The following is a 19,895-nucleotide window of genomic DNA, read 5'->3' on the forward strand; positions in this document are numbered from 1 at the left end:
AAAACTCCCTTGCCGTTCTTGAAGTCTTATTAAGGCTGTTCGAAATATTTAAATCGATGGTCAATATTCCAGCGCAGTAAGACGGAACAATCCACTGCATACCATAGCAATCGATAGATAAGTGCTTTATTTAAGCCTAATCCATCCACTAGCATTTCGATTTTTTATCAACTCGTTCATTTTAAATGTATCATAACGTAAAATCCCAATGGCGCATTTTGGACATAGAAGGTGAGGCTTTAGAGCTTTGGATTGATAATGGTAGCTCTGACTACAAAATACACAATACACACAATACGTGGCAGCGACTGTATACCAAGCTCCTCTTTCCAAGATGTTACCTGTGATTAAGAAGCGTATTCCGTTTACTTACAGTACGAGCTCTATGGCACGGAGCCGCATCGTCCTGAAGCATTACTTCATCAAAGTGATCATGCAGTGCTTCTACCGTCTGAACAACGCAACCTTCGATAACTTTTTGTACTTTTCTGCATTGACAGAACTGCTTAGAAACGAAAAAATACCAATTCCTTGGTTCCTATATATTATGCATCCCCACATCATTACTTAGGGAGAATGGCGTGCAGTTCATACAACAGACAGGGGGTCACATCTCTCTGCTTTTTGTTCTTCGCACTGGGGACGGACTGTGAAATCCCACCAAATTGAATTTCGATTAATCGGAGAACACAACTCGGCTCCAATCGTCCACAGTCCAGTCACGTCATTCTAATGTCCAATTTGTTCTTGCCTCATAACAATTGGTTTTTCTCCCTATTTCCCTATTACTATCACCCCGTTCCTGCTAAAACCAGAATACGGACCTTTTCCTGAACACTTAACTATTTTCTTCCTGACATTTTTTTCACACAAAATTAGAGATTTCACCTTCTAAATCTTGAAGCGAACTGATACTAAACACCAATATTTAACTTTAAATCCCAAAACAGATATCGTTAGGCGAAACTAAATGTTGTCTAAACGTAATTAAAAAGATGGAGCCACAAAAGTGTTGAGTACGAACATTTTTTTGTCGGCCACTGCATACAAGCCGCATAAGTGCCAGGTTTCAGATACCCGGAATTTTATAAAGGATGTGAGACCTCGATGCACCTTCCGGGCTAGCTGGGGGGTCAGCAAGCGCACGTCGACCGGAAATGGATCTTAACGGTCAAATTTAGCCCTTTTTCAGAATAACTACCAGAGGTTTGCTCTCGTGGTCGACAGCAGTTAACTCGGACGTACATTTTGAGCATCTCGCCAATCCAATCGGATCAGGGTCCTGAAGCGTGTTAGGGTACTTCATCTATGATTTGACTCCGGTACTCAATCACAGCTGAGTCGACTGGTAACCGACATTTACTAATTGTAAATAAATAAATGGTAAATAGATCCTTACGCTGCCGCTCTTCACTACACTCACTCCTATCTATTTCTGAATGTCTTTGGATATTCAGGCTATTTCCCTCCTTTTTCAAGACGTTGAAAACGGCGAAAGGACATCTGCTTGGATCAGGAGTAGGCCCACTGGGAATGTCGACCTGTGCACGTCCTGGCAATGACGTGGCTGCATACATGAAAACCAATACTTGCACTTGCAAATGCACAGAATGCATCTGCGCAACTGAGTGCATGACGCATAGCACGTCCACTGCGCCTACGCGTCACCGTTAACGGTTTCCTGGAATGTGTTCCAGCTGACTCCAGGACAACCTGAGAAACTTGCACAAACTAACATGTGAGCTATCTACTGTCACTTCTTCCTTATCAACATGCATACGGCTAACGTCATTTGTTATTGCCTCGGGTCAGAGTACTCTGATGGCACGACACAGGGAAGTGTTGACGAAGGGTTACAGCTTTCGAGAGGTCACTTTCCAATCAGATTGAGAACCTTAGTTTTGTTGGTGTTTCTCTTCAGTCCCACTCTGCTTGCCTTCTTTTTCAGATCCAGAGCCTTTTGGCCAAGGTCCATGACTCGGTGAGAAAGCAGTAGACAAGGTAGCATGACGAACGTCACCCATTCCACTCAGATGTAGCATGTAAAATTTTGCGCCCTTATATATCGCCTTCCGGTGTGGTGGGGTTTAACAATACATTGCTCATCGTCAAAGGCAACTAAAAAAAATCCAAACCTTTTTAATGGTCCTATAAAGGACGTGAACTTTAAAGATTTGGATATCTTGAACTCGGAGTGTATCTGGAATACTCTGCATAGGAGACACATTCTGGAGCAATTAGTAGCCGTTATAAGAGCGACATATGACGCACAAAACATCACGTGCCGCATCTTGGTACATTCTCAGGAGACTACGAAATCCACAGCCGAGTCCGACAGGTATGCATCTTCTCGCCGTGACGTTGTCCATGCTGCCTTATCCGGAGGACTATGTCATTTTTCCTCAAACATCTCTGCTATGCTGATATCATCGATTTGCTCTCTCATGGACCTTGGCCAGATGGCTCTGGGTCTACAAAAAATGCCCACTCTATGTATCGAAAAAAACTACCGCACCGGCTCCACAGACCACGCCGATCTTCCACTCTGCCCTGGTTGGAAAATCCACAGCTAACTTTCGCGCGAGGTTCGGCTTGCGTATGGCGTAGTCCTTGGGGAAAGTCCAGAGTTCCTGAAGTTCATCGTCTAGAATGTTACTATGACCGTAGGGCTTCGCTGTCTAGCATCCGGGCCACGTAGTCTGATGGCACTCCACACTACAGCGTATTTAATGTGGAGATCTATGGGGAGGAGATGCAAGAGTACACTGAGAGCATCTGAAGGGCAGGACCGCAGAGTCCCGTTCGCATATGCACTCACGGTTCTTCGAATTCTATTAAACTTAGTTCATACTTCTTACCCGGCGCCTGCCACCATACAAAACCGTACGTTAGCATGGAACGTGCCACGGCTGTGAACATTAAGACCTTCTTAGACCTGAGTTATATGTTCAATCTCCAATTTAGCTTCGGATCCACGATTATACCCAGATATTGCAGGAAAGAAGCAATCTTTGTTCATTTAACCATCATCATCAACGGCGCAACAACCGGTATCCGGTCTAGGCCTGCCTTAATAAGGAACTCCAGACATCCCGGTTTTGCGCCGAGGTCCACCAATTCGATATCCCTAAAAGCTGTCTGGCGTCCTGACCCATGCCATCGCTCCATCTTAGGCAGGGTGTGCCTCGTCTTCTTTTTCTACCATAGATATTGCCCTTATAGACTTTCCGGGCGGGATCATCCTCATCCATACGGATTAAGTGACCCGCCCACCGTAACCTATTGAGCCGGATTTTATCCACAACCGGACGGTCATGGTATCGCTCATAGATTTCGTCATTGTGTAGGCTACGGAATCGTCCCCTCATGTAGGGGGCCAAAAATTCTTCGGAGGATTCTTCTCTCGAACGCGGCCAAGAGTTCGCAATTTTTCTTGCTAAGAACCCAAGTTTCCGAGGAATACATGAGGACTGGCAAGATCATAGTCTTGTACAGTAAGAGCTTTGACCCTATGGTGAGACGTTTGGAGCGGAATAGTCTTTGTAAGCTGAAATAGGCTCTGTGGGCTGACAACAACCGTGCGCGGATTTCATAATCGTAGTTGTTATCGGTTGTGATTTTTGACCCTAGATAGGAGAAATTGTCAACGGTCTCAAAGGTGTATTCTCCTATCCTTATTCTCCTTCGTGTTTGTGTTTGACCAGTGCGGTTTGATGTTGTTGGTTGATTCGTCTTCGGTGCTGACGTTGCCACCATATATTTTGTCTTGCCTTCATTGATGTGCAGCCCAAGATCTCGCGCCGCCTGCTCGATCTGGATGAAGGCAGTTTGTACATCTCGGGTCGTTCTTCCCATGATGTCGATATCGTCAGCATAGGCCAGTAGTTGGGTGGACTTGAAGAGGATCGTACCTCTTGCATTTACCTCGGCATCACGTATCACTTTCTCGAGGGCCAGGTTAAAGAGGACGCATGATAGCGCATCCACTTGTCGTAGACCGTTGTTGATGTCGAATGGTCTTGAGAGTGATCCTGCTGCTTTTATCTAGCCTCGCACATTGGTCAGGGTCAGCCTAGTCAGTCTTATTAATTTCGTTGGGATACCGAATTCTCTCATGGCCGTGTACAGTTTTACCCTGGCTATGCTATCATAGGCGGCTTTAAAGTCGATGAACAGATGGTGCAACTGTTGTCCATATTCCAACAGTTTTTCCATCGCTTGCCGCAGAGAGAAAATCTGATCTGTTGCTGATTTGCCTGGAGTGAAGCCTCTTTGGTATGGCCAATGATGTTCTGGGCGTATGGGGCTATCCGGCCTAGTAAGATAGTGGAGAATATCTTATAGATGGTACTCAGCAACGTGATACCTCTATAATTGCTGCACTGTGTGATATCTCCCTTTTTATGTATGAGACAGATAATGCCTCGTTGCCAATCGTCAGGCATTGATTCGCTGTCCCATACCTTGAGCACAAGTTGATGAACCACTTGGTGTAACTGGTCGCCTCCATATTTAACCAATTCGGCTGTAATTCCATCGGCTCCAGGCGACTTATGATTTTTTAGCCGATAAATTGCACGGACTGTTTCTCCTAAACTTGGTGGTGGCAGGATTTGTCCGTCGTCTTCAGTTGGCGGGACCTCCAACTCGCCGATGTTCTGGTTGTTCAGTAGCTCATCAAAGTACTCAACCCATCGTTCCAATATGCACATTCTGTCGGAAATCAGATTTCCCTCTTTGTCTCGGCAGGATGAGCATCGAGGTGTATAAGGCTTCATCCTGCTGACTTGTTGGTAAAACTTCCGCGCCTAGTGCGGTTGCTCCCTGTACTTTTCTAGTTCATAGACTTGTTGGTTCTCCCAGGCTTCCTTTTTCCGTCTGTGAAGTCGCTTCTCCGCTCGACGGAGTTCGTGATAAGTCTCTGCGCGTGCCCGCGTTCTTTGAGAATGCAACATTACTCGGTATGCGGCATTCTTCCGTTCCGTTGCTAGCTTACATTCATCGTCAAACCAGCCGTTCCGACTCCTTTTGCGGCTGGGGCCAAGTATGTTTGTGGCCATATCCATGATAACGTTCTTCAGGTGATTGTGAAGATCATTAGTTGATGCTTCATCTCCAGGTCCTCTACTGACTGCGGTTATTGCGGCATCCATTTCCCTCTTATAGGTGTCGCGGAGGGTTGTGTTGTGGATGGCTTCAGTGTTCACTCTCACCTGATTGTCAGAGGGGATTCTAGGTGGTATTGTTATTCGAGCTCGGAGCAGCATGCCAACGAGATAGTGATCCGAGTCTGGCCCCCCTATATGTTCTGACATTCATCAAGGCTGAGAGGTGGCGGCGTTCGATCAACACGTGGTCAATTTGGTTGAAAGTGGTCCCATCTGGAGAGGCCCACGTATGTTTGTGGACCGCTTTCCGTGCTAACCAGGTACTTCCAACAACCATTTCGTGTGACCCTGCTAATTGAATAATCCGCAGTCCGTTATCATTTGTTTTTTCGTGTAAGCTATGGGAGCCAACGTATCGCCTGAATACGGGCTCCTTCCCTACTTGGCTGTTAAAATCCCCAAGTATGATTTTGATATCATATCTGGGACAGGCTTCGAGGGTTCGTTGTACTGCCTCGTAGAAGGTGTCCTTCTCCGACTCTGCAGTCTCCTCTGTAGGGGCGTGAACGTTTATGAGGCTTCATTTAACCATGGAAGGTGAAATTCGAGTACACTTGTGGTCAATAGCATCAGTTCTGTTCCATCTCGGCCCATAGGCACACTTCTGCTAATGATCCTTCCATGATGTCACTTATAATGCAGACGTCTCTGGTACCAATATTACAAAGACTTCAGCATACACCAAAATCTTCACCACGCTCCTGTCCAATGTACGCAATTTTTTTTCCATCAATATCAACCAGAGGACCGGAGAAATCGCGCGACCCTGAGATGTGCCTCTGCTCACAGCTCTGATAAAATGGCTACCTTCCAGGTCGGACTGGATTATCCTGATTGTTAGCATGTATATTATCCAATCCAATAGCCTTAGTAGGCTTTTTTGATCGCGTTGATACTAACGTTGTTGAATGCTCCCTCTGTACCCAGAAGACAGCTAGAGCATTCTGCTTATACTGCAGTGACCACTCAACCGTACCAATTACCTCGTGGAGAGCAGTTTCTGTGGATTTTCCTTTGAGGTAGGCTTGCTGAGACTTAGGGGAAGGCGTTCTCTCCATAATCACTTTTAAGTGGATGTCCAGGACGAGCGGATTGATTAATCGAAAGTCTTTCGCGGACTCATGACTGCACCTGGCCGTATGAAAACCACGCGTGGACGTTTCCAAGAGTATGGTACCTATCCCAATTTCGGTAAATCTCTACAAGCCTCGTCACTACTCTTCTTGCTGCATCTGTGGCATGACTGACATTATCCCATCTGTTCCCGGAGATTTGTATGCGGAGAAGCTGTATATAGCCCAGTCGATTTTATCATCGGTAATTACCGATTTGATAGTATCGCACGACTGGCACTGCATACCCGCCAATCAAGGCTCTGACTCACAGTCCTCCCCGCTGGCGGGGAAGTGCGTCTGAACCAACAGCTCCAGGATTTGGCAAGGCGATGCGTCCAGGAGTCTTCCGACTTTTTAAGAAAAGATGGGCTGCTATGCTCCTTGGACGAAATCTTATTGAGTCTCGAACATTCAGGCTTGTGGCCGAGTTCTACCTCTTCAGGCAGTCCCTGTAAGGCTGTCAATATTTCTGCCTGTAGCAGATGTTGAAGATCTCCCTGGTCAGCTTCCTGATGCTGAACAGATCTTGATTCCACCACGTTGGTAGTGTCTCCTTACTGTATTTAGCAGGGCACAAGACTCTAAAGGCGGTATCGAATGCCTCTTCCAGAGTCTCAACCTTTGACTTCAGTTCGTCTATCGTGCCAATCTACGCATCGGAGAGTTTCTTCTTGATAACTTGACCAAACTTCCTCCAGTCAATCATCCTGAGGTTCTGAAAGGTTTAGAGATCTCTGCGGCGAAACTGAAAATTATCCAACTATGATCTGAAAAGGTGAGAAGGATCTCTGGTCAGACACTATCCAGTTCTCCACCTTAGCCTTTCTTCCAACCGTCACAGTTCTCCGAGCTGGAAAAATGGAAGGATGATGTACTGCCCCTGTTACACACCGATTAATTTTGTATTAATAGCAAAGTCAAAGAATAACTCATCTCTTTCGTTGATTTCCGAGCTGACCCAAAGCGTATGCAACGGCGCCCAGCCTATGAACAGGTTTACTGCTATGGTAGTCCTCAAATATTGCAGCTTTTCTGGCGGAAATGATCGGTCGTGACCCATGTAAGCCAAGAAAATATATACACGGTCATTGCCCCTCTTCCTCCATGACTTCAAGCTGTACGCCCTCCCAGGCATCGTCACCCGAACCGAGAAATTCCTTGGAGAATTGGTGTTTTCTACCTACTATGCCAGGCCATACACACTATTCGGAGACGGCTTCCAGTGGTCACCGCGAGGGGGTCATGTAGGGACTTACCGGATCATGCAATCTTAACCTGAAGCACAACCAAACAAGGCCACCAGCCCCCGAAATCGCTGAGGAGGTTCTGTTGACGAAGACAACGCATCGTTGATTTTAAAATTGGAGGGCGCGATCAATGGGTCGAGATGGTTAGGGGAAGGACATCCTGAAGACTAAGCCCCGAAATGGGCTGAAGAAACTTGGCGACGACATTTCCACGTCCTGAATATAAACTGAGTAGATAGACAACTAAAACAATGAAATTTTCGGCTGGCAAGTTTTTCTTCATCCTCTGATATTGCATCATCCCTTCATAAAAAAGGTCACAAGCGACATATTGAGGTCGGCTATGATGCTCCGTTCTCCACATAAGACGGGGAGGAGAGGCGTGTAACCTAAAACTAAAGAAATGAAGCTAAGTGTACGTGGAGCCGAGCCGGTAACAAAATAAGGAAACCAATGTTTCTCTACCCGACATCCCTAAGCGAAGTTATGGAGAACTAGAGACAATGGAGGTAGTCCACTGTGTAGTAGATAGAAAGCATATGGGAGTTAGCTTTACTCCTTTCAACAAATTATCTGTTAGAGCAGTATTCTACCCTACTTACCCTACCCCAAAAAAAAAGTATCCTTGATAGAAGGGCAGATTGTTGAAAAGATTGAACTCCTTGAAAGATATTTGAATAAGATTTTAACATTCATTATTTCTTTCCTTAACATGAACCCACAAAAAGAAACAGTAACCCTTGTTTTATGACCTCATTATAACATCCCTTTAAAGATATCAATAAGCAGTAATTACAATATCTCACTTAATGAGCACTAGGCCTATATAAACACCGTCCAAACTTTCTCTTCAATTCAGAGCAAATCTTTGTTAATTAAACTTAACGTCTCACACATATAAGCCTGTTTATGCTATACTAAGCCAGAAACAATGTTTCCATCCGATCAATACAACTTTTCACGACGGAAGTACAGTAAGGCGATCTATTCTAGACGGTACAAAGCTAGTCACCATCAACGACACAAAAAGCGTAGACTTACTCGCGACAAATCGTTAAATACCTACGCAGAGTACACCCTGACGGCTCCTGCATATTCAGAACAGACCAGGGAAGCTCAGGAGAACATTATCGTATCAACCCTCCATCGATACAAACATAAACAGCGCAAGCTCAGCCAACATTTGAAGAGGCTAAAGGCTGACGTATGTCAACTTGAAAAGACTGACCGATCAGATCCTTCATGGAAGAGACAGCTCGAAGAAATCGAAAACCGAGAATCGATTATAGACACCCTCCGTGAATCAATTGCCATAGATCTTGTTCAAATATCAGCTCAGATGGAATATGAGCCTCTTGTTGAAAGAGACGATGCCCACGAAAAGGACCTGTCGAACATAGTGCAAAGCTATTCGATATCACCAGCAGATACGAAGCATGTTGTGATAGATGTAAATATTGACGATTATCCGCTTGATGGGTTTGATGGTAAAGCTAGCAACTATTTCAGACTGCTTCAGGAGACTGAAGAGCAGACTGTAGATGAGGAACTGCTTGCTGTGGAGTTACAATCGGTCGATGGCGGATACAGCCCCAAAAATGAGCAAATTGCGACAAATCCGCAGATTATCCAAGATGCGAGCTCCAAACCAACAGATAAAACCGGCAAGGATTCGACACAGACAGATGACAAATCAAATATTGAAGCACGCGGCAAATTTGCAGTAGTTATTGCATGGGAATGGGAGTACGAATCGACAGACGAAGATCCAATGTGGGACGACCTTGTCGGAATCTATGAACCGTTTTTCTAAAGTACTGTTTATAAATATTTGGATTTGGCAAATAAAAACTGTTTAGTAACAAAATTCATATTATTTTTCAATTTAGTTCCTGTTAAACACTTAAAACGTTAGTCCAAAATGGTATATGATTTCGGGGGGTAAAGGGGGTGGGGGTAGTTTAAGGAGCAGTGTCCCGTTAAAAGTCCTATTAGGGTTTTCACGTCCCACTTTTTAAGGGATAATCAAAATGCCGCTCTAATGACCTCATTCTTCTCTTTCGGTGACTACGACAGTGTATGTCTTTTCAAAGATGAATCTGGAAACCGTATGATCGGTCGGCATAAGAGCTACCGGATGTTTGCCAAGGAATTTCCAGATAGACGCATGACCGTGTGATTGACCGCCTTTCCATGTTCCAATTATATCGGATATATATGCGTCATTGACTGCTTTCTGTTTCACCTCCAAGTGAATGGGGATAGATTTAGGATAACTTCAAGTGCCGCAGTCGACATAGTACTCATTGCTACAGTAATACTTAGGCAACCAAGCCCCTGAATCTGCGTTAGCAAAGTGCAGTCTCCGTTTTGGTGAAACTCCCCAGGTCTTACCTATCGCATTGCTGCAGCACTACAGCAATCTGCAGGATTTCTGATATTGTTCCTGAATATAGTGCTTCCACGTTAACGTCGAAATGTACTGCTAAATACTTGGCTGTTCGTGCCAGCTGGATTTCCACCCCTGCTAAGGTGGATAGCGTATAGCTACCCCACCTGACGTTCCTAGTGAACATAACTAGTCCAGTCTTCGTACCGTTCACCGTGAGTCCATTGCGGAGGCACCAACTGTGGATTTCATGCAGAATTGTGTACTATGTCCGCAAATTTGCCGATAATTATTACGGCTAGGTCGTCCGCAAATGCTTACGCGAAAACTTTTTTGTCCTCCAAGAGTCACAGCAGGGTGTCCATTACAGCGCCAGGGTGAGCCATAACAGCGGAGAGAGAACGCCTCATTGTAGGCAGCCCCTAAGACATCCTGCTTCAATAGACTTCTAGCCGACCAATATGTGGATTTTTCTCCACTCTAGCATGTGAAGGATCCAATCGATTAGCAACGGCTCGATTCCATGCTGTCCAATTCTTGTCATAAGTTCATGGAGTGCTGTCTCCGTGGATTTACCTTTCTGACAGACGTGTTGCTAATGCTGATGTGGCCACTTAGGAATGTGTGTGTCCCATATGAACCGATCTACTAGTCTTTCTTCATCGTTTTCTGTGTACCTTCCGTTCTGTAAATGTAAATAACCCAGTTTCTGGCTTCTTTAATCAGAATCCGCTTCAGCTTTCAGGTTGCCTTAAGAGAGTTAGACTCTTCGTAAAGCGTCTCCATGATGATCGTTTTGCCGATCTTATGCTCTTCTTTAGAGCCTGCTGTCCCTCTTTATAGCGATTCCAGCTAGCGTCTGAATCACACGATTGAGGAGCATCCTTGTCACTTAATCCGTATGGATGAGGATGGTCCAGCCCGAAAAATCGATAAGGGCAATATCTATGCTAGAAAAAGAGGAGATGGAACGATGGCGTAGGTCAGGACGCCAGGCAGGTTTTTGGGGATATCGAATTGGTGGACCTCGGCGCAAAACCGGGATGTCTAGAGTTCCTTATTGAGGCAGGCCTAGACCGGATATCGGTTGTTGCGCCGTTGATGATGATGATGAGCTTAATACTGACCACATTGCCTCCTGCAGTGTACTGTAATCCTGTAGTGTACCGTTCAGTTTTGAGTGAAATGCTCTAACGCGCTTCAAGGCTCTAATATTATACAATTGGATTGCTGCGCCAACGGTTATTATTATTATTATCAAAACAACTCGACTTCCACTAATATAAATGCTCCTTTAATGATAAAATACATGAAATAACAACAACCCCCGCCGGACAATAATGCACAAATCATCATAATTTTGTTTCGTAGGTGACACCTTGAAAAAACTAATCTAGCGCTCCGTGAACGAGCATTACCTTAACTTAAGGACTATGTACAGTAGAAAGAAGACAAACATCACAAACAGAAACATATAACACATGTGCTTATGCACTCCGCCTCCGCGCCCCAGTCTGATAACCCTGGACATGGTCGTCGACAGAAATCCGCCCGTGCGGTCCATGTCGTCGTCTATGCCTCGCAGCATCTTGTCCTGGTAGCGGACCTCGTTGCCTATGTCAATGGTCAGGGACTTGAGAGCGCCGATTTTCTCCTTCAGCTCGTCAGCCACTCGCTCGTTCTCCTCCTCGAGGGCATCGTGACTTGTACTGGGCCCGCCTGGATGTTGCGGCAGCGGCTGATAATTGTAGTTCGAGCGTCTCATGCTTCGTCCGGCGTTCGAATTCGCCAGGATGGAAATGTGTGGTTTTCGGAAGCTGAAATTGGTGAACGAGCTTGAATTGGAATTTTGAATAATCACGATAGTAACAAGGACACTTACAAGGGGAATTCCAGTCACTGTTAAATGACGTGTAATGTTTTGTTTTTGATGAAATGTCACTGTCCTATTTGATGTTTGAACAACTGTTGGAACTCATCTGTTCCGACGGGTTCACAATAGACTCGAAAATCTGCAATTTTTTTGTGCTAGATGGCACTACTTCATAAACAGGTTGGTGTGCGAGGAATGGTTTATGAAGATGGTAGCATTCATGATATAGATTTCATGACTAATTATTCAATCTTAAAAAAATGTTAAGTAATACCTTTAGCATTTTGAATATTTGTCTTAACAACTACTAAAAGGAAATGTAATTGAGTGGACGATTCCGTAGCCTACATAGCGACGAAATCTATGAGCGATACCACGACCGTCTGGTTGTGGAGAAAATCTGACTCAACAGGGTGCGGTAGGCGTATGGATGAGGATGATCCAGCCCGGAAAATCTTTATTGGCAATATCTATGACAGAAAAAGAGAACACGGCAAACCCTGCCCCAGATGGATGGATGGCATAGCCCAGGAAGTCAGGTAGTTGCTAAGGATATCAAATTGTTGGAGTTTTCGATAAAATGCGAAATATTTTTCCAAGGTAAACAAACATCATTTGTTTGTTTGTTTCAAACAGAAAAAAAATGGTTAGAAGGGTCCTGCATATTTCAAACCAACCGACATTCAAGAGATGGTTGCGGTCGGCCGCTAATAGATTTCCAAGCAAGTAGCGAACAGACGAAACGTAGGAAACAGCAGCTTTGGAAATCATCCGGATGTTTTAGCTTATGCTATGCAAATGTAACTGAGGGCGAACGGTAGAAAATTTGAAGCAGGCGTGGTAAAGAAAGTAACCGCAATACCAGGATTTGCTCAAAAACATATGAAAGATAAATATGTCCAAAAGTCATCATATTTGCCAGCAACTGATGTCCTTTCCAAAAAAAATTTAAGCTGAATTATCCAGAAAACAATATAACGTAATCCGAAGAGCAAATATTCCCGCCTTACAAGCTTGTCCAAAAAGAAGAATTAAAATGTTACCCAAAAACATTTCATTAAAAGAAAGTGAAGCCGAGGTACATTCCAATCAATTTGAGACCATACTGCCTGTCGGCTACTGTCAACTCAAAAAATCTCATTAGAAGTTTAGATCCATCAAATTCTCTAACCCTAATTTCAAAGTGGGGTTTCGATGGTAGTTCCAGTCATACGCAGTGCAAAGAAAAATTTGTATGAGAACTTGACAACAATAACGATCGATGATAGAGAATACTCTGTGGTGCATAAAACAATATTCACGATGTTAGACGGCAATTTATGCTATGCCTTAAGTGAGACTAAATCTTCCCTTCGATGCAATTTTTGCGGTGCCACGTCTAAAGATTTTAACAACTTACAATTTCTTGTTTGGTATTTCAGTGTTACACTCATGGATAAGAAGATTTGAATTTTTACTGCATCTAGCATATAAATTACCGATTAAATCTTGGCGAATCACAAAAAAAAAAACAAAGATATTGTTGAGAACAACAAAAAATTCTTCAAGAAAAATGTAGGAAAAAAATATCGCTAACAATCGATCAACGAAAACCTGGATACAGTAGCAGTAACTATGGGAATGTAGCCAGAAATTTTTTTCAAAATTTTGAAGAATCGGCAACTATTTCTGGAGTTGATAAAGAACTAATTAGACGATTTTACATGATTCTACAAACAATTTCAGGTGGTTTCGATATAAATAAAGAAAAATTCAATATTTATTGTTTAGAAACGGCCAAATAAATACATAAGTTAATTCATGGCCCAAAAATTATTTCCCACGCATCGTTATCAAATCGGACAGCTTAGCGAGGAAGCACAAGAAGCCCGGAACAACGCTTTTAAAGCCATTATTTATTATTTACAATAAGATTCTAACATGAAAAAAATGATTTTGAAGTTTTAAGCACGAGCGGCCTATAAAGGCCCCAGTGTGCACCGGCTGCACGTTAATGATGATGATGAACTCAATTTAAACTAAGTTTTTTAAAAAGCGAAATTATGGAGAAAAATAGAAGTTGACTGCTTCGTCACAAGCTAAAGGAAATGAATTCAAACCTTCGAAATTGGCCTCTGGAGAATTTATTGCGTTTTGCGCAAGCACGCTAAATTTAATTTAGCGTGCTTGCGCAAAACGTGGGAATTGATGCGAGCGATTTGCTCGTAGGATGATCAACATCAGGAGCGACATAACTAGGAGGTGCTGATTATTGAGAAAAGCAACGCATTGGTAATTTAAGTGGGAAGCTTAGAGTAGGGTTTAAGTGATTTCTGGTGGGCTTGAACTACTCTTCAGGTATTCATCACACTAGGGAAAAGAAGGGTGGAAGGAGTTACTTTAAAGTGGTGGAGGGTCGGGCACATTAGCCAGGTGAACATTGGGAGGTTAAAGCCACCACAAACAAAAAAAAGAGAGAGAAGGACATTATAGTTAGAATATCCGATAATTTTTCAAAGAATTCCGCACACAGGAGGGAGAGGGCTAAGACACGGAAAACATACACAGGGTATGACAAACGCTCTTGCATCGAGTAGAGTCGTGTGCAGAGTAGTCAAGTCATAAGGAGAGTCACCGTCATCAATGGCGCAACAACCGGTATCTGCTCTAGGCCTGCCTTAATAAAGAACTTCAGATATCCTGGTTTTGTGCCGAGGTCCACCAATTCGATATTCCTAAAAACTGTCTGTTGTCCTGACTTACGCTATCGATCCATCTCAGGCAGGGTCTGCCTCGTCTTCTTTTTCTTTTTCTACCATAGATATTGCCCTTATAGACTTTCCGGGCTAGATCATCCTCATCGGTGCGGATTAAGTGATCCGCCAACCGCAACCTATTGAGTCGGATTTTATCCACAACCAGACGGTCATGGTATTACTCATAGATTTCGTCGTTATGTAGTCTACGGAATTGTCCATCCTCATGTAGGGGGCCAAAAATTCTCTTGAACGCGGCCAAGAGCTCGCAGTTTTTTTTTTTTTAGCTAAGAACCCAAGTCTCCGAGGAATACATGAGGACTGGCAAGATCATAGTCTTGTACAGTAAGAGCTTTGACCCTACGGTGAGACGTTTCGAGCGAAACAATTTTTGTAAGCTGAAATAGGTTCTGTTGATAGCCAACAACCATGCGCGGATTTCATCGTCATAGTTGTTATCGGTTGTAATTTTCGACCTTAGATAGGAGAAATTTTCAACGGTCTGTTGTTGTTGTTGATGTTGAATGGTTTCAAGAGTGATCCTGCTGCTTTTATCTGGCCTCGTACATTGGTCAGGGTCAGCCTGGTGAGTCTAAGGGACGAAATAGTCCAGTCTCGAAGATGCCAGCGCTATGGTCACTCGGCAATGAACTGTCAAATGACCTTACGATGTGTAAAGTGCGGGAAAGACCATACCGCAGCCGAATGTTCGCTGACTGAAGCAGAGGGCAAGGAAAAAACGTTCTGTGTCAACTGCGGAAGCGGGGGGCATCCGGCTTCGTACCGTGGATGTCCTGCATACCACAATGTTAAGGTCACAAGGCAGCAGGCACCGAGATCGGCCGGACGAAGGTATCAGTGGCGTTGAGCGGTACCGTCCCTTCGACACCAACCGTTTCGGGGATGCCATTTGCAGAAGTAGTTCGACAAGGGGGAGCTAAGAAGCCCCAACAAGATGCAAGTGGCGGGATGAACACCATCCCCAATAAAATACTAACCATGTGTGAAAACATGCAGCATACGCTACACGTACACAATACACCTCAGAAACCCACCTCAGTCCAAGGCATTCGATAACATTCAAGGATTTTGAATTCGTGAGGAACGGTAGACGAAATTGTGATGGGGGAAATGGTACCGGAATACTTGTGGGTCGCCATTATCGTTTCAGGCATATTAATAGGCCTGAATTTGAAACCTTTGAGTGTATTGAAGTCTCTTGTATTCTGTTTTCACTGCCTAGAGGAGGGAATTTATATGATACATTCTGTCAGTCTATGCAGTAGGAAACAATCGAGCCAAGTTGAAGGAGGAATTCCATTCTTTGTTCACGATACTCGAACTGAATAAACAATCCCAGAGGGGTATTCCTCAAATCTTGGATAGAGCAATACCAGATAGAGTATAAATGCGAATTATATGGGTCAGAGAGTCTAACCTGGCCCAGGGCAAATTGCTATCTGGATTTGTGCATTGCTGACGCGCGCTTGAACTTTAATTTTAGGAATCCTCAACGGAAACTACAGACTCTTCCTTACGACAGCGACCATAACACTATTCTTATTGAAGTTCTGTTTGATGGACGAAGAGTTCGCCTTCTGCCGATGGACAGTGGCGTCCACAGGCTGAACTTTAAACAAACAGATTGGAAGAAATTCCAAGAGAGATTTATTCGGGGATATCGAGAGGAATGCCCGCCTCTTGATGGGAAAAACGATAGTACATTTGCGCCAGGTGACAGGAACTTGAGCAACGAGGAAATACTTCAGTATCTTTTCAAGCTGGAGAACTTGACGCTGGAAACAATTGAACAAGTCGTCCCTAAGATTAAACCTCGCAATAATATGGAAGGATATGAAACTGCAGCCATAAAACGGTTGAAAAAAGTGAAAAGCCTTCTGCTCACTCGCGTCAACAAAATCTATCGAAGATATGGGGACTATCATCATCCCATATTGGTTCAGTTCAAATCACTTCTAAAGATCGCGCGGGATCTTATCCGTCAACAGTACGTAAATGAAGTGAACTTCCAATGGCGGGAGAAGTTAAAGGGTATTTCACCAAGCGATTCAGTTTCCGTGTTTACTAAGATAAATACGTTATTCCGGAAGAAGTCACGAGTAATTGTGCCGAGAATTAAAATCGGTGGCAGCGAGACACAGCACCTTATTGACTCAGGTATAGACACCAATAGTGTAACTGCTGATGCGCGTGATCGTGATGGATGGTGCTCTGAAACTCGAACTTATAGGGGAGCAGTTTGAATCGGTGCATCAGCCCACAAATTACATGTCCATAGCATCGAGGATGCCTCTCTCGCAATCTTTCCACGATCGGTGCAACCCCATATCTCCCCCGGATATTCTAATTTCGAATGTGATCATCATTCATTGCCTTTTATAGTTGGTGAACATCCAGAACCATAGAAGGCGACAGGGCGGACGACACGACACGTTGATACGTCAACCACAAATAACGCCAGATGTGGAACGCTATTCATCCAGGTTGCGCTAATGCGGGAAGCAATTTCATAACGCAGTTGACCGTTGGCTGATAGCATTGACCCGAAATATTTAAATTGCTCAGTTCTGGGCAGGTTACTGCCACTAGCAATGATAATACCTGTTTCATGGGGATCGATCGACGATTTTATTCAGATTCAATCATAGACCGTGGTTCATTCCTTTTGAACAAGCGCCAGGATTTTAGGAAAACATCATCTGCATTGAAAGGGTATAAGGCGCTGGACGTTGAGTGTCATGTGCGACAGTGTCCATAACAAGAACAAAGAGCAGTGGCGAGTGAGCGATTCCTTGATGTATACCAATAGAAACACGACGCGGTTTTAATATACTCGCTACACTTCTAACTTTTCTTATCGGATCGCATCAGTTCATCTGGAAATGCCTTCTCTAGATTCAGGAATGCAATGTAAGTTTGGCGGCACTTCCCACAATGTTTCTTAATGAGTGCGTATTAACATACGTCAGTAGTTTCACAGCTCTTGGGGAAACCGGCTTAATGCACAGTTATTTGAACAATGTCGCGAATACATTTATCAAGAATACGTTCAAAAATCTTCATGGCATGTGACAGCAACCGCATCTAATGATAATTTGAATATTCTGCTAGAATACCTTTCTTTTTCCATATTGGAAGGGTGATGCTTTCTTACCACTTAGAAGGTATTCTTCTCAATAGCCCCATTGAAGAAATCACTCACATTTTATTCGTTTGAGTTCTCATTGACTTCAGTGCCACTGGCAGGAGGAATTGCTTTAAATGTCGGTAATGCTTGTGAAAGTAGGGAATAAACAATTGAAATCTGCTTGAAATATTCCTGCCAACTATCCATTGTGGGTCGTCGATCGGTAAGCAAAGTACCGTTCTTGTCATTAGCGCAACAGAAGTGTTCGATAAATTCAGTGGGTTGGTGTCGGTTTTTCATAAGTCTATACAGATTAAACCCATACTATCGATCTGGAAAGCCTCCTCACCTCTCAACAAGCGGGGGCAATCTATTATAAATTATCCGCTCCAGTATTTTCCCCATAGTGTCTAGAAGACATACAGTACTGGGCATTCGATCAGTAATAAAATGGAGCTGATAAAAAAAGTAAATATGTAAATATTGATATTTTGCTCTAAAAATAGTTGTTGGAGAGAAAAAACTATGTAAAATTTTCAGAATGGAGTTTTATTCAAAATTAGTCTACTTTACGAAAAATAGGTAAATTTGGTTTACGTTTCATATCAATCACAAAACTTGCCGTATCACAATAATTTGTTTACTTAATAACTTAACAATAAATTCATAAATGTTTAATTAGTATTTCTTTGCACCTCCTTTTTTCTTAATTACGGCTCTAATTTTCGCTGGTATTGATGAAATAAGATTCTGCAGAATATGCAGGTCAACTTCATCATTTCATGTCCTTAAGAGGATTAAATCAAGCTCATGTTGGCTTTTCGGCTTCTGTGCAGCTACCTTTTTCTCCATTAGTGCCCACAAGTTTTCTATGGGGTTAAAATCCGTGCTGTTCCCAGGCCAAGTTAGCTGCTTTACTGAGTTTTCGGTCAGAAACTTGCGCACCTCCAAAGCAAAAAAGGTTAAATAATTGGAAAAAAATATTACCTACAATATAGGACCTGTGAAAGGTCGCAGAATCGTCTTGAAAGATGACCACACTTAAATACTGATATTGCTCTTCAATACAAGGTATCAGATGTTCCTCCAAGATTCGTTTATAGGCTGCACCATTGACTGTTCCATCAATTAATGAAAGTCCTTTCACACCATAAAACGAAAAGCCGGCCCAGATCATCCTGCTCACCGGCGGTGTACTGTGGTCTGAATACACTCCCCATTGAATCGCTCACCTGATCTTCTCCATACATGGTGAATCCCATCCGGCCCAAAAATATTAAATTGGAATTCATCGGAGAATATCACAGTTTGCCATTGTTTCAGGGTCCAACTTTCGTGGTTCTTTGCCCATAAATAGCGTGGCTTCCGCATTCTTCCATTTAAAAAAGTGTTCTTTGCGAGACGACGGCCGTGAAATCCGCCCTCTCAGAGCCTCCGACGAACCGTCGATGCATCAATTTCTGTCCCAATGGAATCCTTGAGTTCGTTTTTAATGTCCGATGAACTTTTGAACCGATCTGGAAGACAGAATCTCCGCATCGGTCTGTCTTCGGTTGATGTAGCCTTTCTTGGCCTTCCAGAACTTTGTTTCGGTGCAGTACACCCAGTGGCCCGGAATTTTTTTAAAAAGTCAGCTACAGAGGACTGACTAAAGCCCACAACGACCGGTATTTGTCGTGTGCTATATTTTTTATTAAATAAGGTAATTATTTCTCCTTGGTCGAAAACTTGTTGTTTCTTTTTCGTTGGTGAGGATATTTATTCTTGCAAATACCAATATTTCGGGAACCACTTGTTCCCTTCATCAGTGCTAACAAGTTAGCCCGAAATATCGGTATTTGCAAGAATAAATATCCACACCAACGAAAAAGAAACAACAAATTTTTTATTATTTCAGATAATTAATCGTTGGAAACACCGCATAATATCACTCAGATAATTTTACGTTTTTGCCATTTTTTTTCAATTAACGCACTTCAAAAACTTACCACTGCGAAAAACTACAATCTAACAGTACAAGTACTTTCTTCACATTTGTATTTATACAAAAAAACTGCTTGTTAATCCAAATTAAAACAACGGACTTACGCGAGATTAAGTAGGACGCATTTAACTGATCGGATTTTTTTGCCCGGTACTGTATGTGTTTATAGGGGGATCGCTAACTCGGAAGATTTCCAAGCTTAGACAACAGTACCATCTTCTACCGTTTCCTTGCTA

The 19,895-nt window shown here is 43.4% G+C and overlaps 1 protein-coding gene across 1 annotated transcript; it reads right to left on the reverse strand.

The window, feature by feature from the left end:
- Positions 1–11,191: 11,191 nt before the first annotated feature.
- LOC119648338 (BET1 homolog) lies at positions 11,192–11,908 on the reverse strand. The gene is made up of 2 exons (XM_038050033.1): positions 11,802–11,908; positions 11,192–11,736 (listed from the first exon to the last, which is right to left on the reverse strand). The coding sequence occupies exon 2, from the start codon at positions 11,682–11,684 to the stop codon at positions 11,334–11,336; it is 351 nt and encodes a 116-aa protein (XP_037905961.1). The 5' UTR covers positions 11,685–11,736; positions 11,802–11,908; the 3' UTR covers positions 11,192–11,333.
- Between the last annotated feature and the right edge of the window lie 7,987 nt (positions 11,909–19,895).

This window comes from Hermetia illucens, chromosome 2, assembly GCF_905115235.1.
Source record: "Hermetia illucens chromosome 2, iHerIll2.2.curated.20191125, whole genome shotgun sequence".
Taxonomy (NCBI): domain Eukaryota; kingdom Metazoa; phylum Arthropoda; class Insecta; order Diptera; family Stratiomyidae; genus Hermetia; species Hermetia illucens.